The 17,701-nt window shown below is 38.7% G+C and overlaps 1 protein-coding gene across 1 annotated transcript; it reads right to left on the minus strand.

The window, feature by feature from the left end:
- Window positions 1–1,787: 1,787 nt before the first annotated feature.
- On the minus strand, window positions 1,788–16,773 carry LOC145497087 (uncharacterized). Its single transcript, XM_081476888.1, has 9 exons — window positions 14,516–16,773; window positions 14,307–14,412; window positions 10,628–10,980; window positions 9,892–10,495; window positions 7,098–9,196; window positions 6,172–6,259; window positions 5,411–5,711; window positions 4,898–5,001; window positions 1,788–4,342 (listed from the first exon to the last, which is right to left on the minus strand). The coding sequence occupies exons 1-9, from the start codon at window positions 14,569–14,571 to the stop codon at window positions 3,827–3,829; spliced, it is 4,227 nt and encodes a 1,408-aa protein (XP_081333014.1). The 5' UTR covers window positions 14,572–16,773; the 3' UTR covers window positions 1,788–3,826.
- Window positions 16,774–17,701: the final 928 nt, after the last annotated feature.

Consider the following 17,701-nt stretch of genomic DNA (forward strand, 5'->3'; position numbering starts at 1 on the left):
AAAAAACGAGGGACTATGAAGACGAAATTCTCCGAAATTGTTTTTTTTTTTCGCATTAAGCGACGTCGTTTAACACTAAACGTTCTAGTAAAAATTCTGGCAGCTGAAATGACTGTTTTGAAAGTTTTTAAATGTAAACATTCATCTTCGTTGGTTAAGTAGCATAAGACTTTCTAATTATCCGCAAATGTGTGGGTAGGTTATTCAAAACAGAAACAATTGCTCAGTAAAAAAAAGTTGAAACTGATGCGGGACTTCGCAGTAGGGAACTTATCGCTATTCTGTACTTTAATTTCGGTTACGAAGTTGTACGTTTATGGCAAATTATATTGAACGGCTACCTGCTGAGGCTATTGGTTGGTAACTCACCTGCATATGAAATTACCTAGGGCTGTTCTGTTAGCAACCAAAGTTGGTAATAATCTTATTTATTCATGAGTTTTGGTTATCAGTTCATAACGCAACTGGAAAGATTTTCAACCAGTAACTTTGCTGAAGGACTTGTTTAACGAAACAAAAGTTGCGCATTCACTATTTTTTAAACTTGTATTCTGGTTCAGGAATGAAACCCAATAACCAGTTTTATGTTTTTATATGAATTAAGCATGGAGATCTATCTAGGGTTACAAAACAACCGAAATACATCACTACCCTACAATGTTCATCTCGAAGACGGTAGTCTTTCCGCGACTCATCCGTCGGCAAAAAGAGCGGAGTCGACCCGGCTTGTTAACAGTTCGTCGTTACCGAATTTAAAACGTCGATACATCCCTTCGCTGTACGACAACCAGGATAAACAACTGGCTCGAAAAGTCAAAGAATTTCTTAAAAAGCCTCCATTTAACTCACAGGAGTACTTCGAAATGGTGTGGATACGGAGACAAAGCGAGCATTTTAGGGACAACAAAGAGGTCAGTTTGCGCTCAACCAAAAGTGCGCCTACTTCTGCCGATGAACTGTCACGAAAACTCCGGCATCTACGACCTGAGAAGCGTACCATTCAGTCCATGATTCTGCCACCAATAAGAGATGGCTGCACTAATAACTATCACACCAAATACTCTTCCAAGACAGCGCCACTTGTCGACCCTTCGTTGAATATAACAGATCAACTCAAATACTGTCGATATATTAGACATAAGCCTGTAAGACACCGAGCATGGGAAGACAGAGGTCAAGAAAGTTAGATGTCTTTATCTGAGGCTGTTTGACATTTGAAACCCTCTGTTATCATGATAGCAGTGACTATGCGTAACTTTTTGAACAGCGTAATCTTGTAAGACTGGTGGAAAGCTTCTCTCCGAATGTGGCTGAATATCGCGTCGCCGTACGCAGCGAACACTGAGCTAGACCTACTATAAAACATTCAGTGGCAATGTAACAAGGATGGCTGTGGAAACAACTTCAAGTATGTACGAAATGCGGACCTGTCTTAAAAGGTTTCGCGAAAATTACCTCCTACATGAATTGCTGGTGAGGATTTTATGAAACATGGAGAACTGTACAGTAAAATTTTGACATATTACAAAAAAAGAAAAAATACAAGAGAGCTGATCCAATCCATAATTTTCTTGATCAGGAACTGCAAGTTGGTTTAACATTTAAAAATAATTTTCTACAGTAACGTACTGTGAAGATGTAGAATTACAGAGCAAGCGCGAGAGTAAAGAAACTTACTTCCAGCGGTTTCGAAAATATACATAGTTTGATTTGCTGCGTAAATCTCTCTCTCTAATAGAAATTGTTTTCTTTAAAAAAAGGACGATTTAAAAGCTGTGAAACTTAAAGTAATCGGCCTTGACATAAAAATTTGTTTTGTAACAAATCGACGTCTTTCCTGTTGTTGTCTTCTCATTGAAAGATAATTATTGTCAGCCATATAAAAACAGCCTAGGGATGCTTAACTATTAATTTTTGACAGTGTTGTGACGTATTAACAAAGACCTCGATCATGCCAGTTTACGTGTCCAGTGCCACCTGGCTCGTACTTAAAACACCCCCAACCTAACCTGGAACATAGATCTCCTTTGGCAAAGCAGAGGGAGATCTCACTTAACGATCTCTGGGTGCGACCTAACCCCCAGTCGCCCTACATGGCTCATGTCAGCAACAGTTTTTCTTTAGAATTTTTTTTCCTCAAACATTTATAGCCATAGAAATCTCCTAGTATTTTAACATCACACATTTTATAAAACAAGTAAGACTTCAAACTTAAATTACTTTCGTGCTACTTTTATAAACCAGTTTTAAACGCTCTAACGTCTGCAAGGGTTGAATTGTGAAAATCTTAGTCCAAAAATCCAGCCGATCAAGTCAATTTAGCATCTACAGAACTACCTTTTCCTAACGTTAAGACCCCGCAAGCCCAGAGAGACAGGCGGCTCTCAGGACGAGAATGGGGAAAATCACGACCTGGAAACTAAAACATTACTCTAAGCGAATTGCAAATACTCCAGATAAATGCAATAAATCACAAAAATAAAGTAAACTGAACAAGTTCTATTCTGCACACCTTTGTGTTATTTCTTTTTATTTAGTATCACATTTTATATCAACCTATTCTAACATATTACAAAATATATTATTTATACTATATACTATTTCCTTATTTTTCTTTACAAATATGCACGAAGTTACAGTCGCTTAAATCTATTTCTTAACGAGAATTGCCCATATAATTATTTGTAATATACATTTTGTCTTCTTCAAGCGATGCCAGTCACTGTAATTAACACTAGTTAATCGACAAATTTTGTAAAACTTAAGATGGCTACGCTTTATTAGTACTGTGCAAGACAAATACAATGGAATTCCGATTTCTCGAACCACAAAGGAGAAGAAAAATCGCCAAATCGAGTTTCCATTGTATATGCTTTCCACTGTGGAAGTTCTAAATAATTTGTTTCATAAAAAACTATATATATTTCTTTTGATACGGAAAATAATAGTTTCAATTTACTTTTGTCCCAAAACCACAGAGTTGCATAAATACTCCAAGTACACGCCCAGCCTCCTCTCACAGGCTGTACGAGATAAGCCGAAACCAAGGCACCCGAGACACGTGAAACCGCGCCCTAACAATCCAAATTATGATCACTCCTTGTAACCTAGGAATAACCAAATGATACAGTTCTGGACTCGCCTCCAAGAACTAACTTTGTTGATTTGCTTTTCATCATGCAATGTTCAATGCCTTACATTTTAAAGAATTCCTGTATTTAGTAAAGCACCCTTAAGATGCTCAATGGGATTGTCTTCAGGCTGCACTTCCAAAATCACAAGCAAAAATAAACCAGGGTCTATTGTGAACTCATACATTTGATTGGTACATTGTAGGTTTTGTGCTGTAATTTTAGAATTCTTTACAATGTCTACCAAAACTGCTAGATTATTCCGCCTCATTCTTACAGCCAAATGGTTAAACAGCCAATGCTGTCAAATAAATAAAACAACGTAATTTGCCGAGCTTAATACACACATTTATACTTAAGAAATTAAACTACTCGCACTTGTTTTCTCATTTCTACTGGCGGCTTTTTTAAGCCGGAAACAGAAAACATTTCTCCGTGGCTCTGAAGAATCATACCTTAGAAGAACTCTGAACATTTAGCACTGCCCCCACCAAGATACCCTCAGATAATGGAAAATGTTTTCTGTTACTTTAAGTACTACACAAAAGCAAAAAGTAGATCTTCAGTACGTCAGATGCAATGTACGCACTCTCCAACAAATTCCCCTCGAAAACCAATCACATTCCCCACCTCCGCCACTGAAATGTACTCGTGGGGAGGGATGGGGAGTGGGTGTGGTCTTCGAGGGGCCCAAGTTACGCCAGCTGAGAATCTAAGACGCCATATTTTCCATATTTCAGGGGGCCTGACGTGATGTTCCTAACACTGCCCTTTTTGGAGTAATAGCAATCTGGTGGGCGCTTGAACACAACTCCAAACTCTGGAGGGAGAGGGGGTGGTGGCGGTGGTGGTGCAAGTCTTTTTGTGGCTGTTTCTTCTGGAACAGAATCGAGACTTCTGGCTCTGGTTATAGCAGGTTGCTTAAGTCTTGCTGAAACATCACTCATGTGATTCTCTTCGGCTCTTACAGAGAGAACAGGGTCACTATGCACAGATGAAGGCTTCTTCGGTTTCCAAGGATTGTGAAAACCACTTAAGAGTCCACGGGCACTGGAGAAGAGTAAGCCAGCAGTTCGACTTACGAAACTAGCAGGACTGGATGAGTCGGCATTGGAAGGACAGTCATGGGGAGGTTCATGATCAGGAGTGCTGGACCCCTTACGTTTGCGGTTACGCTTCTTCTTACTCTCGCTTGGATTGCAAGGGTCGGCCTGCAGAAAAACAAAAAAATCTCTAAACCCTACCTGTAGTTCAAACTTATCATTACTGACTACCACGTGTTCCCTGGATATTGCTTATAAGAATTACATTTTTAAACTTCTACACTGAGACAGCATAACCCAGTTGACAATAAAATTTCATGTCATCTGTCAGTTTGACCGATCATTCTCGAGAGTTTTATGTTTTGTTATCCAATGCATATAGGCTCGATTCAATAAACCACAGGTCTATGTACAGTACAGTGCTAAAAAGCTTGTGGGGGAACCAGTGTCCTAATAGTTAGTATGATGGCATGTGAATCAAGATGACTGGGTGGTTGGAGCCCTTGCTGGGGTCAATGTGTTAATTTAATCTTTCAGCATGCATTACACACAATATAAAAGGCTACCAGCAACCTCAAATATGCTGGAGGTGAATAAGCATCTATAGAAACCAAAGTCAATAATAATTGGCACCTCTAAACTATTTGGCTCTTAGAATTTGTAGTTATGTATTCAAGAATGCCTTGCACACAAACAGTTTATTTACATGTACATGTATCTGACCTTGTTTAGTTTGTTATCATCTGTAGTAGTGCTTGCTCCAACAGTATCTGGTTCAGAATTCTTTCCAAAGCTGCACAGGAGCTGCTCCCTTCCACTTAGAGAAACTAAAAGGAAACAATGAAATGTTCAAATAATTTTGCAATAATTATTTCTAATATTTAAATCATTTTTTAAGAATCTCGATGAGTATCTGGCAACTAAAAGCTAAAATCTAGTATTCAAAACTGAATACAAAACAGGTTAACAGTCAACTTTGTTCCTGTTGTGCTGGTTAGGTTGTAGCTTGTGGTGAATTTAGAAATGTGATTTTTCTAGTAGGAGTTCTTTGAAATGATCATTAGTCCCTCTTTGAAGTAAACATTCTCTGGCTGCATATGCTCAGATGATAGGCTAATACAATGTACTTAAAACATTAGCTTCCCAAATTCGGCATGGCAATTAATTGACTTAATCCAAATCAAGTTAACAATGGTATTGTAACTAAAGGTGACTATGATATTTGACAAAATTTACCTGTTGGCTTGAAGACGTTGTCCTTGTGGCCATCTTCAATTGCCAATCTAGGAGGGCCCTTACCATTCATATAGTGTCCTGACCCCCTGGGTGTGTCAGGAATATTATGGTTGTTGTTTCTCTTCGCAAACACCACAAACAGCATCAGGATCAAGACAATCTCAATACACAGTCCAATGACATGCCTCTCCATCACCTCCTTGTTGAGGGGATCCATGCGTGCTTTCATCTCTGCTATCACACTGGTCAGATTGTCTAGTTTGGACTGCATTTTTGTGATTTGCTCTTTTTGACTATTGATCTATAAATGATAACATTAATTCTTGAGTTAGTACCAGGCACCTGTAGTCTGGGTGATTTGATGTTCATCCAGCTCAAATTGAGACCAAGCAATAATATGGTATACATGCATGCTGCAGGGATTTCATTAACGTTTTTAGCAGGGGCCAGCTGGTTTATGCAGGTGGGTAAAACTTTTTCATCTGGACTTCTTTATCAGAAAAAACTTCCTCAGATGGTCAAACCAGGCGAACAAAATCACCCTCACAGTCACGAAATGTACCCGGTACCCTGCCCTTAATGAAACCCCTGATGCTGGGAAAGGGAATGAAACTAGTATTTTAGAATATCAGTGCTTTTTATGAATAAAAACATGGTGATGTACATGTAAAAGAAAGTTGCTTAAAGAGCTTTTTAGTAATTTATTACCATTGTTGTTACTAAATATATAATATATATCTACAATAATGACAAGTTCTTACAACAACTTCTGCCTTCTTCGTAGCATTTGTCAACAGGGCAACTTTCTTGTCAGTGCTCTTCTGTAATTCATCAAGTGACTTTCGGTACCTGCAATCAGTAAAATCAGAAACACATTTTAACACCTGTTTCTTAATAAGTAAGCACAGCTGAAATAGCTTAATCCTCTTAGAAGTTACAAAGGCAGAAAAGTCAAAATTACCCTTCAAAAATTCCCTTTTTACAGTAACAACACTCAAATTACAAACACTTGATCTTTTCAGGGGGGAGGTTGCAAAAAGTTGCCATTCAATACATGATAAACTTCTATCTAATTTTTCAGTGAGGACACTCAAAATATGACCTCTTGGGTTTTTTTTTTGTTCAGTGTTTTGGTGACTATAGAATGAGGGCTCTTCATATAATGTAAATGACTAGCATTTTTACAGACAAGTGTAACAACACTAAAGTAATTTTGTGTAAAATGAAGATCCCTTATTCTATAGTAATCCAAAATGAACAAAACAATTCAAGAGGCACTCGTTTGCGTATCCTGCCTGAAAAATAAAATAAAAGTTTACCGCTTATTGAATGGCAACTTCTGGCAACATCCCCCCTAAAAAGAAACTTAGCCCCCTAATCATGGGCAATATTTTTTGCAATTGAAGCTCTCACCTCCTCACATGGACACCACTTACCTAGACAGACAATAGTAAGAGAGCAGTTTTCAATTCATTGCCACAAAACCCAACACAAAAAGCAAACTTCCTTCAACACTCAAGTGAAAACTGCTCTAAACACTATACAGTGTGCAAGAAACTCAGCTGCAAGTGGCAAGTACAAACTCAAAGATGGTGGTTTAAGTCACTATTTTTTGTACAAGGTAGGAAGGAGTCAATCAAAAAGGGATGGCTCTCCCAGCATGAACGGTGGCATGGACTCAACTTACCTCTGATTTAGTTGTTCCATGTACAATGTACTCATATTCAGGTTCTGCTCCAGAGCCTTGATCTTGTTACTGAGACGAACAAAGATGGACTCCTTGTGTCCTCCTGAACCAACCACTGAAGACAGCCCAGCTGAAGAGGCTGCTGCTTGCTGTGCTTTACTCAGCATAGCAGCATCGAGGTTAGCATCTGATGCTGCAGCCGTAAACTCTTGGCTACTAATGCTTGCTATAGGTGGAGCTGACAATGGAAGAACAGAGTCTGAAAGGTCATTAGTGTCATCTATTGGTGCAGAGGCAGGCTGAACTGTTGGACCTACACTTTGGAAGTCTACTACTACAGTTGATGTTGTGCCTTCAAGACCACTCTCCTGGCTTTCTAAATTAGGAGAAGTCTCCTTCTTCTCAGCATCTTCAGATTCCAGATGCAGATTTTGAGATTCAGTTACTTGCTTGTCTTGCAATGCACTATTCAAAACTGGCAGTGGGTCTTCTACTACTTCAGCTGTCCCTTCTCGTCCTTCTTTATCAGTGAGTTTTGTCTCCAACACATCAATATCTGAAGAGGAATTCGGCACCATGTGGAGTGAATTTGGAACTTTGGCTTCAGTTGGCGTTATTTCAGCTTTACCTTCTATACTTTCGCCTATTTTATCTGGTGTAGTATCCTTGCTTTTCTCCTCTTCCTTGGAAATACTCTTTGATTCTAAAGGCTCAACAGGTTGACTATCTGTGCCCTTATTCACTGATGCTGCAGTTTCGCTGTCCGACATAGTTGACAAGCTACTTGGCAGCAAGCTTTGCTGTACAGGTGGTTGTGGTTCCCTGGCAGTTTGCTTCTTGCCAATATCAGATTCTTCTTTTACAACAATCACTTTCGATTCTTCAAACACAGGTAATTCTGAACTTTGAAGTGTCACAGAGGAGGAAGATGATGACTGGATAGAATTTAAAGGTGTTGCTGTGACAACTGACACTTCCACTAAAGAAGGGGTTTGGGTATCAGAGGTTCCACTTTTCTGTTCCACTAAAATGGCTACTGACTGACTAGGTTTTATAATTCTAGAAGAAGTGTCTTCTGTTTCTGCAACATTCAATGGAATAGAAACAGTGATTTCACTCTTCACATCCAAGTTGCTAGAAGTGAGTTCTAGGACACTGGCAGAGGATTCTTGGCTTTCATTTTCTGATGGTATATTCTTCTCCACTGAGATTTCATTGACTGACAGCTTTTCCTGGATAGTCGCATGTACCTCCTGCTCATTTACTTCTCCTTCTTCATCTCTTTCCTTTTCTCCATTAGGTTTATCCTTTTGCTTCCTTGACTTGCTATTAGAATTGGTTGTGTTAAAAAGGTCCGTTTTCCTACCATTGATACCATCTAAAAATGTAAAATCCTGGTACTGCTTCTTAGAGAACAACAATCGCCCCATGAAACATCCCAAACAGTATGGTCCAATTGCTTGAGCAAATGCCTGACAGGGAGTTAAGGCAATACTGGTTGTCTTTGATTGCTTGTCATTTTCCACTTCCTTACAAAGTGAACTATCTTCACTGCTGGTGTTTACAGATGTAGATTTCCCTTCTTGTGAATTAGCATTACTTTCATCTTGTTCTACTGAAGTGCCATTAGAATTGTTTGCCTTGTTGTCCATTGGGCTTTCCTCAAGCTCTTCATGAACAAGAAGAGTTACAATCTTGTTCTTGCTTTCAGCTTGGGATTCACTCTCACTGGAAGCCTCCTCACCACTTGAGTCAGGGATGTTCAGCGCAATACTTCCTTTCTTAAGGGTACCACCCGCTTTCTCTAAGTCATCACCTTTTTTTTCTTTGTCTTGCCCATTTCCAGTAATTTTCTTGACAAGACTAATCACAGTATCAGCAGCTCTTTCAAGGAGATTAGGCTTTTTAGGTTCATCGTCAACCTTTGCCCCAGGTTCTGGAGGTAATACTGGCACGTCAGAGTCACTATCAGAATTTTCATTATCATCCTGTCCCTCTATCTCATGATCTTCCAGCTCTTCCATCATACTGCTGCCATACACACGTAGAAGGCTCAGTGGGCAGTAATGTTCAGAGCCAAAATGACTTAGCATCTCTACCTACATTGTCAATACAATTGTACAGCAACATTAAATGATCATTCTCTAAACTCCATGTACATGCAAGTTACTGGAGATTACAATCTTCCTCTGCATCTCCAGATTGTGTAGGAAGGAAGATCTTTCATGTACATCCCCCGGTGACAGACACTCCCTTAAATTTAGTAATTTAACACCCTCACTTCGCCGAGTTCAAAATTCCTATTACTAAACTACAACTGTCCAGTCATACCCTTTACTGTTAAACACACTCTACTGTATTTCCACCATCTAGCCTGCAGGTCTCACGAAGAGGGCTTTCAATATATTTCTGGCTCACACCCTCAAACTATGAATCTCATATTTTCTCATTAAAAATAGGGTGAGTGGAAAGCTTGCCAGAAAAAGAGGAGAGGGCTACATAAATGGGCGAAATACAGTTTAGTCATTATTTTTGACCAGTTCTTCTCATGACATCTCTGTACATGTACATGCTGTAAGTATTAAGTCTAGATAGTTTCTCTATTAATTTGTTACAGGTACGTTCTTATGTCATCAAAGCATACAAGATCTGTGAAAAAGATTTTCAAAAAGCTAAGAAACATTAGTGCTCAAACATAATGTCTAACATACTGTAAAATTAACTGGAGAGTTTGAAAATTCGATTAGACCTATGACTAACAAAAATGCACTAGTAAAATGTGTAGGGACCATACCTTGAAGTACTTGGCATAAATTGGTTCATCCAAAGGAAAGGTCTGTATTGTTCTCTCCTCACGAGCTTGAAATGTTCCTAACATTGTCCACTCTCTTGTTGGATACCGCTTGCTAACATAAACCCGAAAACTTTCAGGTGTGGATGAGAACAGTTCAAAGTTGGCAATCTGAATACTCTTGACATGGGCTATATCACACAGCTCAACAACAAACCAAACTTTCGCACTACATGGGTTTAGCATGTACAAGTCCTTGTTCTCCACTAAAATACTGTCAGCATTTGATGCCTCATCATTATGATCAAGAATCTTTGCACCACAGTCCACAGATGCATAATTGCTCTGTTTTCTTTCTTTGACTTTCTTAGGTTTAAGTTTGTGTGCAGTTCCATTGGAATTGTCTGCACTCTGTTGTTTGCTCTTCTCCTCCTCCTCCTGCAAAACTCTCCTTTTGAATTCGTCAAATGATGGCATTTCCTCCTCCTTGGGTTTGGTCTCTTCCTCTGCTTGGTTCAAGGCAGCTGTAATGCTATCATCATCCTCTTTTACGGTCATAGGTGAGGGCGGGGTTGGAGCTGGTTTACTGCTGATTACAGCTGGAGGGCTGCAGTAGCAAAAGCAACATTGAAATTAACATAATTTACTTTTACCATGACCATACAGTATCCAACACAAAATGCTTCATCAACCGCCCCCCCCTCCCCACCACCCCCCCCCCCAAAAGCCACCAACTTACTTGGAGTGCAAAACTGATGACAAAACTTCTGCTTCTGTGGTAGGAAGAGCTTCAAGGTAGGTGCTTCCTTCAACATTTTGAGCACCTTCTGATGGCTGAATCTGTCCTGGATTACTAGGAGGAATCAGAATCACAGAGGAGAACACATAGTTGTTTTCCTGTGAATGGGGCTTAATGCTACTCACAGTACTTGTAGTAATGGAAGGCTCTATATCATCACTAGGAGTGGCAGGGGCAACTGTTGGAGTGACAACTTCCTCCAGTTCTGATGTAGAGGAAGAGAAACTTGATGAAATCTCTTGCAACACAATAGGTGAATACTCTTCAGCTGAGTCTGAATTCTTGGCATCTTCCTGAAAATGGGATAAAATTTAATCTGGGATGAAAAACGATGACATTGATGTAAATTGACACTGCTTCAGCTCATTCCCAAAATTGGTGGAAAAGTGTGAAGGTTAAGGTTATATATTGACTGTAGTGGACCTGAACACTAAAATGCATCCCCAATTTCCTACAACATTGTTTTTATTAACATGCTTTCTCCATCATTTTGTTCCTGGTTATGATGTATATGTACTGCATCACAGAAGATTATGCGCACACTTGAGAAGGTTTGGAAGAATTAGAAAATATGTATGCTAATGTGTAGATCACTGCCTATCAGGTTATGGCTTTCATGTAAGTTTACATACACATATATTTTAAGTTAAAAAAAACTGAAAATTTGTTGTAACTGACTGAAAATTATAGAATGGATAATTAATTGGATGTTTTAGTTAAAATACCACAACCTTATTCCGCATTATATAATAACTGAGATACTACATGAAATCTGATTGGAGATGCAATAGAGAAGCAAAACCTAGGTTCTATTTTACCAGTAAACCACAGTTCCTGATCTATGGCAGCAGCTCTACACAGGAACTAGTAACAGAATGCAAAACACTAGCCATAACAAGTGTAGTAAGCAGTTTTGGCTTTCCCTGGCTGGGATGTCAATAATGCACATATCTTTTCATTAAACATATCCATGGAAATTTGAAAGGATAACCTTGAAAAGCTTGTAAATCACTTGCCTAGCAGCTCGTGATTTACAAACTTTTCTTGCGTTTTCTTAACATCCTGCAGAGTCTGTTGCATCAGTAAACCCATAAAACAAGTGGCCTATTGCTTAATTAATTCACAACGGTCTCCAGATGCAAGTGAAATGTTTTAACACGAGAACCTCACTAGGGAATAGCCAACAACTTGTACAATGTAAATGTCTGGAATGTGTACAGGCATGGGTTCATTAATAGAATTTGTTTCACAAATAGAATGCCAGGCTTCCAAAACAATCTTCAAGACCATTGGGAACAATATTCAATAAGATGCACTGTATCATCAAATTTGAATTCACGATTGTTTTGCCTACAATGCTGTGCCAATAGAGAGTTCTTGTCACCTGCAAAAACAGCTCTCTTTGTTCTTTTGTTCTAGATCTTAAAGCTTGTGATGTTTGTCTAATATAAACTTTCTCAGAGTCTTTGCAATTGATTTTATAAACAAAGCCAGTCAACAGCTCTTCATAAAACTTGTCTTCAGGTTTTTTTCAAAGATGGAACCAACGGTCTTTTCACAGAAGTAGCTCATGTTTGTATCAGGCCTTACAAATAAAGATGCTATTTTTTACAAATTATGGGAAAACATGTTGCAATTTATAATAACATGATTGCAACTAGCATTGCCACAAAACTTGACAACAAAAATATTTTAAAGTGTATTTACGAGGAAAAATTATTTCACATTCTTTATTCAGGGCACACATGTAAGTTAACACCTGAAAAGATCACAGGTACTTGTCAAAAGTCATTTGACATCCTGTTGCATATATAACATTCAATCCAGGTTAGGTTCAAGTCTTATACGAAAACTGGTTTTAACTAAACAAACAAAGAGTTAAGCAAGAATGGATAATGTGGAAATTCAAAAAAACAAGCTCATAACTGGAATAAGCAGGATAATGACAAAGTTAGTTGATGGCAAAGTTGTGGTTGAATAAAAACAAATAATCCATCTAAATTGTGGTATCATTTTACTGCTTCTTGTGAAACTAATTATCACTAACCAACATTTTGAAACTGCTATAATACTTATTTCAAATTTAGTTCATTTATTTATTTGGCAGTTGTGTTATCGTAAGTGAAATGCTGCTGTAAAACTGTAAAATCCAAATTTCATAAAATAATTTAAACTCATTATTTCAGCCTATAACAATTTAAGGTTTATGGCCTTGATAAATTTATCTCAAACCAAACTTACACAGCAATCAAGTTTTCTTCACTACAAACTGAATGGTCCAAACAAGTTTCCAATAGGCCTAATCATGGTTTTCGAAGGCATCTTGACGGGTAGGCAAAATTACAGTGTTTGTGTGGGAATCAGATGGCAAATCACTTATTTTAAATATTGAATTTTGCACAACTTATGAATCACAACTTTACCATACTAGATATATGTAGCAGATTGTATTCACCAAATTTGAAGGACATAGCTGGGCTAGAAGACGCTCAGTTGATTTTTCTAATCTTCCATACATTTGTGGAAGAGACACAAGTGCGTATCTCAGGAGCGGGGGGGGGGGGGGGGGGGTACTGATTATTGTGCTGCACATTTCTGAATTCTAAGAAATTGAGAGCCACCTTAGAAGCCATCTTAAAAGTCTGCTCATGAATACATGGATGAATAATCACCAGAGCGATCATTTTTATTTGCATTATAAAAAGGTAAATGGAAGGGTGCATTTTAGGCCAAATAGTTTTATGAAAAGGGAGTCACTTGAGAGACAGCAATAGCTATACTTCTAGAGACAATAACCATACACAAAGGGGCAAAGAGCATTTACTCCAAGTAAAGTTGTTCACTATTCATGTACAGTACAGATGCACTTTTAATATTGAAACAAGATCCAATCTGTTCTGTTAAAATTCAAAAAAGGGTGTAAGTGACAAGCACCTTGGGCAGGTGTGCCAAGGCTTAGAACTCTTTCACAGTAGGGTTTCCAAAGTAACCTACCAGCGATCTTATGAAAATTTATGTTCAAATCAAAATATTATTCTGAAATGTTAAAATAAAGGTGAAAGGCTTCTATCATGATTTAGAATATATTGCACACAAGTTTGCACACTTAATCTCCCACAAAATAAAGATTTTTTCACGTTCAGTGTGAGTTGTCTTTCCAGCAATTTTGGAGAAAATGAAAAAACAATAAACTTTAAAAAGAAAGAAAAAAGCAATTTAAAATTGTCCAAGCTTAGCGCTCATGTTAATCAAAGCAACACTATACATTGTTTCGACGACAAAGCACAAGGAAAAAATTTAGAGTTCACTTCAGAAATTTGTCGAGCCTACATGTAAAATAATGTGCCAGAACGACCCAAAGAAAGCTCTCTTGTGCTGAAAATACAAAATACTAAACTTAGCTAACAAATCTAAGCAAATCTAAGCTTACGTTTGTAAATTGAAATCAGAGTCAAGGAAATTCTAAAGTGTGCCTAACTTCAAAATGTGTCAGATGGGGGCATAAGTTCTGAGAGAAAGCTGAACACATTTTACTTCCACCACCACCAGACACAATGCACTCATTGAAATGGACCCTGTAACCAGCATTCTTTCGCTTATCCAGGCAACAATGACTTACTGTGTTTGTGACAGAGTGTGATCGGTGGTGTGATGACTCCGACAATTCCGGTCTGCCGTCCTTAGGGCTGTTCGAAGCTTCTTCGCTCCCGTCCGGAGCATGAAAGCTAGAAAAACGAAGGAGAAGTAAGCTTAATGGATTAGCGAGTGTCACCTTCTTCACACATTTCAGCACATGATCGAGTTCAAACGTGCTACAGCTTCACTCACCATGCTATCTGAGCGACCAATAAAAGCGAAAAAAATAAAGCTGAAATAAAATTCATAGCATAAAAATGACTCCAGGCCTTGGCTATCGCCTGATCCTTGAAATTTTATAAAACATTGAGAAATAATCGACGGATGAAACGCTGTGGACAACGTGATGAGTCATCTCACTGCAGACTCTGTGTCTTGCACCTGAAGCAGGGTCCATCTTGATGACGTGTTGTTGTGGACCGGTCAGACTGGTTCATAACACAAGTAGGTACTTCATATATGGTAATTATTATGTACCATCTATGGCTCAAGAAGGCAAGCAATGCGTACAAAATAAAAAGCATTTACGGGGATGGGGAAGGGAAGCGAAAAACGCGACGGAAAAGGGGAAAGAAATTCCTGGTTTAAGAAACGGGCTTTTCGCTTTCGCCAGCCATGTCCTAACTGCATATGATTTATGCAAATTTGACCTGGCGCCGATCAACAATTGCATGCAGGCCTTTTTTGCGGTCAGTGTAAAGAATTTAGAAATCGTGAGGTCAAATTTTATTAACCGTTAATCTGGAGCAGTCGATGGCAAGATAGTCCAGCTATTGATCTCTTTCGAAATTCTAGTTCTTTCATAGTCCTTGACACGAACAAACATCAGCGAGATTAGACTTTCTTCGAATCGTACCCAGTAGCATGTGACGAAGAGAGCTTGCAGGTTACGAATTTATTTGGCAAAAACGGCCATAACATCTTTGCTACCTGAGAAGCATTTAGGGCTGATTATTGCTCTGATTTCTACGTTAATCATAACAATTACAATTTCCTCAAATGTGATTGGTGCATAAACTGCTGTATTTTGCTCGAATTAATCTGCAAAGCTGTAATCGGACAGTGTAATCGGACAGTTGGCTGTAATCGGACACCTGTAATCAGACAGTTACATGAGCCAATCATTTTAAGTCCTCTCCACTAAATCCACCAATCACAACATTGATTACAATCACTATCGTAACCAATTCAAGAGACTGACTTTGTAAAATTGTTTAGGTTTAGTCTCTGGTGACTGGTTTGAAAGAAACTTAACAGCCATTTTGCAAGCTATTCTCCATATTTTTAATTATGATATTTAAAAAATGACTATTAAACGCTCTTTTTCAAATGAATTTTTGCTTCTGTGGGAAATTGTAATTGTTATGATTAATTGGTAACAGGACATCGTGTCGTCCAATTCAGTCTGTAATCACAGTCGTGATTAACAAATCGGACTCCCGCTTCGCGGTCGTCCGATTTTGTTAATCAGGACTCCACTCAGTCCTATTACCATTATGAATTTTCCGCCATACTGGCGAAGTTTATCAAAGTACCAGCCGTAAATACGCCTTCTCCCATCACGGTGGTTGTTGTGGAGATTGTGTATATTTGCATTTTAACAAGATACTTATTTTGGCTTAGCCAATCGGAATTTTCTGGTCGCCAACGTTTTCAGAGCTTCACAGAAACAGACAAAGTGAGTTTTTACAGCAAACGACCTTTCCCTTTCCCCTCCTCCCCAGTATCCTATCCACCCCTTTCCATCCCCGCCACGCCGTCCAGGCAAGCTAAATTCCGGTAGAAAATTGATGTCAAGTCCCTGTTTACATTTCCTAATTTGAAGCAAGCAATTAGGCCAAATTATTTTTGGGGCGGTCACCACAAGCGCTTAAAGAATGGAAATTACTTAGGGTAGCGCGCTGCAAGAAAGGGTCATGTTAATCTCTTCCCCAAAAATGAATAATTTTGTTTAATTTATCTAAAATTTAGGAATGATCGCGCTCTATTTAACAGTACAATGAGGCCACGCCCACACTACGCCGGATAAGAAGTTCTTCAAACTGGAGGAACTTGAAAACGCCGGCCTTCCGTTTTAGTAGCTTTTCGAAAACGATGACGTCGCGCTAACCATTTGATTTCCCTGCCCGAGTTTTCCTGAAACACAAATCCAAAATGACCGGTGATTGTTGTGTTTTTAAAATCCTCCGACGTAGTGTAGATGGGACCAGAATGAGCGCCAAAGCAATGAGGCGTTGATATTCAAAATAGAGTTACAGTTCTCGGCACGTGCGTTTTCTAATTTTGTATATTTCTCTTTCTTCTGCAAAACAGAACTTTGGGCTTTCGTAGAAAATGGTGCATTTTCTATGTTTTTGATTAAAATTCAACATTGCTTCTATCGGTTATTGTTATCTTTAAACCAAGAAATGATGTATTTTTGCTGCTCATAGATGAGTGTGGGGTCCATTTGATCAAGTTCCCGAGAAGGGCGCAACAACGAGGCGACCGCGCGAGCTGAAATTAAAATGTGCATAAAATTTAGCGAGTTGTGTTTTAATTAATAATGAATTCATGTTTGCGATGTCGTTTTCGCATTAACTTCTTGAAAACGGAAACTTGAAGAAAATTTAAGAGGTTTTGAGCGGAAAAATCGAGATAGGTAATCGCCTTCAATAACACTTAATGACGTACGGAAACGTGGAGTATACTATTTTCAAGTCTTCTGTGGAGAATATCCTGGCTAACATCTAAGTTTTCTAAATATGCTTTGCGCAGAGACACTTCCACCTGGAAAGGACAACCTGTAGCAACACATATTTTACTATCATGAAATTCGTCCTCCATAAAAGTGTACCGTCCGATCTTAAGTTAATCAATACTACAATTACTATAATGCCATTCTCCAGTCATCGCAACCTTTGGACAATCTGTGAACTGTTTCGACGTATATTAATCACAACATGTGAATGTAATGAGAGGAAAAAGTTATCGGTATATTCAGGCCAAATTATGACCAATTATGAACGAACAGGAGCCAATTAAGACCCTGAATGTTCACAATTGGTGTAGTGCAAAATTCTTGTAGCGTTCGAATCTCGCAGTTATTTCCCAACTAAATTGCTTCTTTTCTATCGTAGTTCTGGATCTTCAGTGTTTGAAGCTCTTCAAATTACCTGGGGAGTAACGGAGCTGACAAGGTATCTATCGAGAACATTTCATGGCAACGGTTAGTAGGGACAGGTTTCTCGAGGGGAGGACAGCCCCTACCCCAGGCAAGTTAAGGGAAATCAAGTTCGATCACGCTGCGTGAAGACTTCTCTTGCTGTTTTTCAACTGAATCGATCATGATAAAAACTGCAGTTGTACATTATTAATTTGTCAATTGGCGTCGATCCG

Source organism: Orbicella franksi, chromosome 1 (assembly GCF_964199315.1).
Source record: "Orbicella franksi chromosome 1, jaOrbFran1.1, whole genome shotgun sequence".
NCBI classification, from domain to species: Eukaryota; Metazoa; Cnidaria; class Anthozoa; order Scleractinia; family Merulinidae; genus Orbicella; species Orbicella franksi.

Excerpts from the sequence above, each read along its gene's own strand:
- LOC145497087 (XM_081476888.1), bottom strand. The coding sequence starts at position 14,571 with ATGAATTTTATTTCAGCTTTATTTTTTTCGCTTTTATTGGTCGCTCAG. Across the intron at positions 10,496-10,627 it reads TCATCAGTTTTGCACTCCAA|CCCTCCAGCTGTAATCAGCA; the intron begins GTAAGTTGGTGG and ends TTGCTACTGCAG. Across the intron at positions 9,197-9,891 it reads TTTATGCCAAGTACTTCAAG|GTAGAGATGCTAAGTCATTT; the intron begins GTATGGTCCCTA and ends TTGACAATGTAG.